We start from the raw sequence: 7920 nt of genomic DNA on the forward strand, positions 1-7920 counted from the left end.
AAACAAGTGGTTAGAGATGCTAGACACATGATATTTGTTCTATAAAACAGTCTCGTTCCTAGACCCATGTGCCCAAATGTCAAAAGGTCTGGTTGACCAACATGTTAAACTTGGCCTTCATTAAGCCAATAGAAAGAGCATCAAACAGAAGCCAATGGCTATGCACCATCTATCAATCAACTCTTTCCGTACCCCTCGGAGCTATACCTCGCAGCCGTGTGACTCAAATATTCACTCCCACTCAGACCAGGTTTGAGTTGTTGTTATTCCAGGCATATATGCGCTGTGTGCAATAGCCTGGGGATGAGGTTATATAAAACATGATAGCAGACTCAAGACTTTCCAGTCTTTCTGAAGCAAGTATTTATTCATAGAGAAAGTCCCCCCCCCAGTGTGTGATCTGCATGTTCCGTTGAGCTTCAGGGGGCAGTTTTATCAATGAGGCTGAGGGAGTTTTCTTAGCCGTAAGTGTTTAGTTGAGAGGGGGGTTTGTATCTGTGTGGTGCTTAATGTAGTGAGTAGCTGGGGTTAATGTGTGTCAAGTTGGCTTGCAGGCCTCAGTTGGAGAGTAAGTGAGTGTGTTCAGATGTGGTGTGAGTGTGTTTCAGTTGAGTCTGAGAGCACAGCAGTCAGTCTCCCAGCGTTGTGCAGCCCACAGCACTCTCTCCCCAGACTGTCTCCTGGGCTTCCCCGGGCCTGCTGGACTCCTTTGCTCACCTGAGAAATAGGACACACAGCAGGGGTAATGATGTGTGTGCACGCTCCATTCCAATAACCTAAGGATAAAGTTTGTTTGGTTCTCGGGAACTGCCAACTCTTCAACTAATGAGATTTTGTTTGTAATTCACAATGAACATTAACAACCTACAAACATACATTATACATACACATCTGATTGTTCACAATTGAATGTGGAAATTGTACAGAAAGATGAATACTGTTGACATTTTTACCATTTACTGTAAAAATCAGGAAGATAAAAGGTTACAGTGTCTTCATAAAAGTGTATGTGTGTGTTTACCAGTGAGAATGTCGTGCTGATGCCACAGTGTAGGTCTGCCTGTAGGGCTGTTTGATGGGTGGGCGGGGTCAGGGCTGTTGTGCTCGCTCCTATAGGTTGTCCAGTAAGGGGTGGGCTCAGGAGGGTTGGTGACCTCTCTCATGGCCACACCCTCACGGTTATTAGTCCAGTTCCTCTGGCCCAGACTTTGCAGGACCTTGTACTAGAAAAATAAAAGGGGTATAGAAATTAGAGGGGAAGGACGGAGTCTGGAAGGTCGGTTTTTGGTACAGAGAGTAAGGACATGTAAGAGAGATACTGTATAAAGGAAAGGAGACAGACCTGCGTCCCAATTCTCCACCCTTTCAACTGAGGTGAATACTTGTGCACACATGGATTTAAAAGCATTGGACTGGTGTAAATGTGGCCTCTTTTCACACCAATCCTCTGCTTTCAAGTCCAGTTGGGGTAGTGCACAAGGACACTTTTAGGGTAAAGGATGGACCATTGGGACACAGAGATAGAATGTGAGATTGGATGGTTGAAAAACTGGAAGGAAATATAGGAAGAAAGTGATGAGCAGGTGATGAGAGAGAGGAGGGAGTGGAATACCGAGACAGGAGGAGGGATGGAGTCGAAAGGACACAAAACCCTTGAGTCTGCAATGTTCCCATATTGGGGTCACTCGATACTGCACTCTGTATTTTAGCTCTGATGGTACTCAGTATCCCCTGCTGATTTAAGCAACGTTTGGGGGTGGATGGAGGACTTTGAAGGGACATGAATCAATATGCACATTGATATTTTGCAACCTCTAAATATGAGGCCACAGTGCCATCTACTGTTCTGGTAGAGTGTTACAAACAGGCTTTATATTTTATGGCAGCACAGTATGTTGGCAGTATCTTGTACCACTATGACCTAGAGGTAGTAAAAAAGCTACATATCAGGAGGCTTTATCTATGACCAACCAAAGCACATCACACAGTATCAAGCAGCACATACCCTAAATAAATTAGTGACACAGTTTCTATGACCAGCCCTATAGGTTAGTGTGACAATGCCAGTGTCACATACTGGGATGATGTCTTTGGGACAGTAGACGTCTCTGCTGTGTGTTTGTGATTGTTCGGTAGGTGTGTTACTCAGGTCCAGCTGTCCGGAATGCTGGGAGGGGTATCTTGGATCTCTGGGGAAGAAAATGAGTGGCTGTCCATTGGCTTCCCTGCCGGAGTAACTCTGCAAAAGTGCCAGGATTAGGAAGAGGATGGGCATCACTCACACTGAATTATCCCAGAATGTGACTAATGTTGTATCTCAAAGTATTGAGGAAGCAGATGTAGAGGTAAGTTGATTATCTACCCTTTTAGATAGTTTAGGGTATCTCTGAATTGTGGAGCGCTTTGTGTGTGTGTGTGTGTGTGTGTGTGTGTGTGTGTGTGTGTGTGTGTGTGTGTGTGTGTGTGTGTGTGTGTGTGTGTGTGTGTGTGCGTGTGCGTGTATAGCCAGTGGAAGCCTGACCTGAGCATGTGTGGTGGTATAACTGCTCTCACAAGCCTGATCACCCAGGGTCAGGGTGCTCTGGTGCATCAGGCGCCCACACCCACGCCTCGGGCCAAAAACCTGGGCCTTGCCTGGGTGCTGCTGCCCAGCCGGAGTGTCTCGAATGTGCGACATCTCTCTCCCGCTGGCCATGGACACACTGTCCACCTTGCTACCCTGGCCGAAGCCAACAGTCACTGTAGCTGTCCGCTTGTCCTTAGACATACTGTTGGTGTCCAAGGCACTGTAAAACAACCAGGGTTACCCCATTTGAAGGCACAGTGATGAAGGCATCACAACCAAAAACATTGATGAAATGAATGACTGGAATGGAAATTCACTGATATTAAAACTGTTTAATATTATTTCACAGGACTCCACATGGCTGATAAAAAAATTAAAACCTGCATTCAAATGGAAATTAGAAAAATATCATCCTATATGAAATTGTTTGGGGAAAAAATGAATTGACATATACTGAGAATTAAGATTATATATTTTATAGTAGCCTACTATTCATAGTGTAGGCTCCTTACTACTTACCCAAACCACAGCCAATATTGTACATACAGCACAACAGTTGCAGTTCTAGTCATTGTTGAACGCTTGTTGTTATGGATACAGGCAAACAAGTCCAGCATAGATATAGAATTACAAGAGAGGACTGACAGAACCATTTAGCATTACGTCATTTTACCACCTGAGTGGTAGTTCCCTACCAACAGCAAACAGACAGTAGTTGAGAAATTCCTCAGAGGGCTGCGCAAAACCATGTTGCACTTGAACATTCCCCATTATTTGCGTCTATTTCCGCTTCCAATAGCGCGAGAATTTTCTTACTCCAAGTCGCATTGTAGACTTCCGTTCCCTCTTCTTTACGCCATACTGCAGAACTGGTAAGGCTGGCGAAAGTTGTTACTCCTATCAAATCCCTCTGATATCTAAACCATCCGACCAACTCAGAGATGCGCAATCTTCGAGAGCGATGAGCTGATAATACAGGCATTTAATGGTGAAATCCTGTCAGATACAGCTTGTTGTTTCCCCAAGATTTTATGCCCCAAATTGACAACAGTCCAGTCCAAGTTATGTTGCCTCCGTATCTTGAATGTGAGCTGTCCTACTACTGCCATAAACATTGGCGTATATCTAAGTCCACACCGCATATCCGATTCTGCTGTCGGTTATTGTACCAATCACGATGATGTGACTGTCAAGTGTTGAAACCGCAGTTCTTGGGTAAACGACAGGATAAATGTCCTGGATATAGCTACCTATTGTAGCTTGCCAATCATGTTCGGGGTCTGTGTACTAGTTGCTGGATAACAGCCTTCCAGCCCCACTCCTACAAACTGGCAAACACAAAACTCTACGACCTAAAGTGCTGTACCACTCAGCCAGCTATGGGTTTTGAGGAAAGATACTCTTACCTGCCAGCTCATGTTAGATGCCACCATCAATCCCTGATGCCCTACTCAGCTCCTACTATTTACTACCTGCTGTCATGCCCCCGATTACCAGTTTGTGAGAGTTGTGTAGCAAAGATTGTAAATGCATTGTATTTCTCCATATAGTGTGATACAGGTTGTCACTTACACACTCAGCTGAGGACAATGTGGCATCTGGCAAGAGGTGTAGACCTTTTTAGCACAGGTGGTAGTGCTCTTGCCTTGTAATGTAGGTTGCTGCTGTTTTACCATACGCAGACAAAGGCTCAAAGCCCTAGTATTGGTTTTAAATGTAATATTGCTCTGTTTGTGTTCACCCCATAGGCATCATGGTGCGTATGAACGTCCTAGCTGACGCCCTGAAAAGCATCAACAATGCAGAGAAGCGCGGTAAGCGCCAGGTTCTGATCAGGCCGTGCTCCAAGGTGATCGTGCGCTTCCTCACCGTCATGATGAAGCACGGTGAGTCCAGGGAGAAACATTTCACACAGCTAATTACCCTCACACGCACGCACACGCATGCATGCATTTGTCCTTGAGAAATGATGTTAGGTAATGTTGTCCTGACTAGGCCTGTGCCCAGGCATAGCCTAATCATAACCTCATAAAATATTATTTAAAAATTGGCATCTTATGTCTCCTCCTCTATCCAGGCTACATTGGCGAATTTGAAATCATTGATGATCACAGAGCTGGAAAAATAGTGGTCAACCTCACAGGCAGACTCAATAAGGTGAGTGGATCCAGGCTTTATTTCCACCCCTGTCCATAGGGAATTCAATCAGTAGTGTACCCTGGACCTAGACTTGTGCACTTTGCACTCTATACTCATTATCATCTGCTGTAATTAAGCCTCCTTTTCAGAACATTCATTCGGCATGTGTGATTCATCTCAGTGTGCCTGGGCCCTAATGTGAGCGTGTGTGTTACAGTGTGGAGTCATCAGCCCCCGGTTCGACCTCCAGCTGAAGGACCTGGAGAAGTGGCAGAACAATCTCCTCCCCTCCAGACAGTTTGGGTGAGTGACATCACAGCTCATTCATGTATTTCAGTTTTCTGGGTTTGCCTCTCCTTTGGATGCATGGTCTAGTCGCAGTAGGCAAGAACTCCCCGGTGATGTCCGGATGGAAAGTGTTCCATGGTCCTTTGTTTTGGAAGATTCAGGCTATCTTGGAGAGTTGGATGAACCTCAACTAGAGCTCACATGCCCAGCCCAGGTACTTACTGTATTTCTGGGACTTGAACGTGCTTGTAGATACACAGGGGTTCTGCAGTTGGAATCATACTATTGGAAGGATTTGCCTCTCTCCTCTTTTTAAATGCCGTCCTAGAAGAGAAGGTTAATAGGTTGTTCTGATTGCCTCAAATGTTGACATTGGCTTTCTTGAACCCTGACGTAACTCTGGCAGTGACTGTCTTATTGAGGCTGAGCATTTCTGGAGCCTTAGTTGTGATGGTGGACTTCAGGGTGTGGAGAGTGCTGGTGGGAGCATGGTACTGTACATAATCCATTCAGGGTTGCGTGCGTGCAGAACAAGAACTTTCTGCCCCTTGTTGCCATCTGGCTATATTGAATGGCTAGTGTTTGATGTCGTTGTGTTTCTTTGCTTTGTTTAGTCAAATCTTGGTTTTGATATGTGTAATGATGATTTTCGGATGCTGAAGAATGCAGTCACCGGTGATGTAACAAAGTAGATACGCCGAATAAAAGTTGAATCAGGATAGTTTAATTCAGATCGATCTGGGCTCACAATGGACGATACATGGTCAATGCACAGTTCCACAAGAGAGCCACGAAGTGGGGGCTTCCTCTTAATTTATAGAGTCAGATAAACGTCCGGGAGGTCTCTACTCCTATATCTTCCGTGGCATGGCTCCAGTAAGTCTGGGAGCAAGGGGCCCCATGCAGCCGGTCACTATCTCAACCAAGTCTTACGTGAGTTACACCCCAGCTAAAGTTCATCATAACAATATGGAAGGATCTAAAGATATGGATAATGATATATACACTCACCGAGGACTTTATTAGGAACACCTGTACACCTTCTCATGGTGGAGGTGGTGTAATGGTGTGGGGAATGTTTTCTTGGCACACTTTGTTTTGAGAGCAAAGGGAGGCCCTACCCAGTATTAGTATAGTATTCCTAATAAAGTGCTCAGTGAGTGTATATATCCTGCATAAAAGTTACATTTTGTTGTCTTTCGCCATCATTTTTGATTGACCTAGCAGCCTAAATGTTTGGGACTTGGGTTAGGCCATAGGTTTTCTGCTACTGCAGTCATGGCCGTGAAGGTAATGAGCATGAAGATGACTTGTAAAAGGCTTCGTTCTTGTATGGTTGGACGACCAAAGAACTGTTTGCATGACATGCATGCTCCGTTCACAGCTTTTTTTATTTTTTCTTCTTTTTTTTGTTTTACTGCTGTGTCTCTCAAAGGCAGAACTCAAATGGTTCTATATACAGCATCTGATGGAGGTATTATGCTTCACAAACACATGTGGAAGCGTTAAAATATTTGTAAGCTGCGATTCCTCAAGTATTGTTGCTTGTACAGCTTATTCAGCCATTATTGCAGGCAGCATTGTCAATTGCCCAAAAAGTGTCTGGTATATCTGCTGGCCATTAGTCTCATTCAGCACTACTGCTTGCCTGGAGCCAGACAGAATGCTGTTTCCATTTCAAAATGGAACCAGAATTTTCTTCCGGCTCCGGGCAACACAACTGCTGCCACTACTGCTAAACAAGTCACTTAATGCTTTGTGATATTAGCCGCTCTCTGAAGAGGACAGCAGGATATCACTATTCTAAATATCTGTGAAATGTGGGACCCTGTTCAAATGCTTTTAAATGCATCCATCCCTCACCAATGTACAGTAATAATATCTGGTCTATAGCCTGTTATTGGATAAGTCAGTCAAGGGCTTTCTACCCTGCCTTCACCAATCCTACCTCAAACCTAGTTCACATTTGTAAAGTTTTTGAAGTGGGCTGTGGTTTACCTTTCAGTACACAAATTGAATAGACTGGTGAGATGATTAATTGATGACTGGCTAGAATCTTAAAGCATAATCTTAAAGGGATGTTCCATTCTATATACATGTTATAGTTGTTTTGGACTTGGATTCCGACAGAGATTGAGATATCTGAATATATGTGCAAAATGCACATAAAACCGTCAGGGGTGGTGTACTACTTTGGATACTAGTGCTAGACCACTATAAGATGTGAAGAGAGTGGAACATCCCTTTAAAGCAAAATCTTCTCTAACCTAACAATTTGTCTCTCCCTCACCTCTGCAGCTACATAGTGATGACCACCTCAGCTGGTATAATGGACCACGAAGAGGCCAGGAGGAAACACACTGGAGGGAAAATCCTTGGGTTCTTTTTCTGACCTTGTTCATGTGCCAGCAAATAAACTTTATTTCCAATGGATTCTATTTTTGAAATGTCCTTATTGACTCCTTGAACTAGTGTTTAAAGAAGCCTGATGGGTATACAATATTTGAAACATTTGTGCACAGATATATTGATTTACCAGGCAGTCTTCATGCATGTCAGATTTCCTCAGTCCTGGAGGGTGTGTGTGGGGGGGGTGTCTGCACCGCAGGCGTCAGCTATTTACAAGAGTCAGGGCTATAGCTACATGTTACTGCTTCTCCTGATGTAACAAAGACAACCTATAGCGTTTGTGCGTATGGGGTTAAAGTACAGGAAATTGCCTATTCAGAGGGTCGATCTATTCTACAGTGTATTGGTACACATTCACCCCAAGGCTACGATCACCACTCAGTGATCATAGAGCCACTTCACACCTATTGAGTGGTGATGACACTGCAGAACTGCTGTTTTGTATTATCTGTGGTCATTTCAGGGCTATCTCCGGTAATAGCTTCCTCATTCTGAAAAGTGAGAGGCAGTTGTGTTGC

At 44.3% G+C, this 7920-nt stretch overlaps 1 protein-coding gene across 1 annotated transcript; it reads left to right on the forward strand.

Annotated features, from left to right (window-relative positions):
- The first annotated feature begins 3387 nt into the window (after positions 1-3387).
- On the forward strand, positions 3388-7426 carry LOC310809664 (small ribosomal subunit protein uS8-like). Its single transcript, XM_083677041.1, has 5 exons — positions 3388-3438; positions 4315-4452; positions 4644-4723; positions 4923-5008; positions 7292-7426. The coding sequence occupies exons 2-5, from the start codon at positions 4320-4322 to the stop codon at positions 7383-7385; spliced, it is 393 nt and encodes a 130-aa protein (XP_083533167.1). The 5' UTR covers positions 3388-3438; positions 4315-4319; the 3' UTR covers positions 7386-7426.
- Positions 7427-7920: the final 494 nt, after the last annotated feature.

Source organism: Argentina silus (assembly GCF_951799395.1).
Source record: "Argentina silus genome assembly, chromosome: 9".
Taxonomy (NCBI): domain Eukaryota; kingdom Metazoa; phylum Chordata; class Actinopteri; order Argentiniformes; family Argentinidae; genus Argentina; species Argentina silus.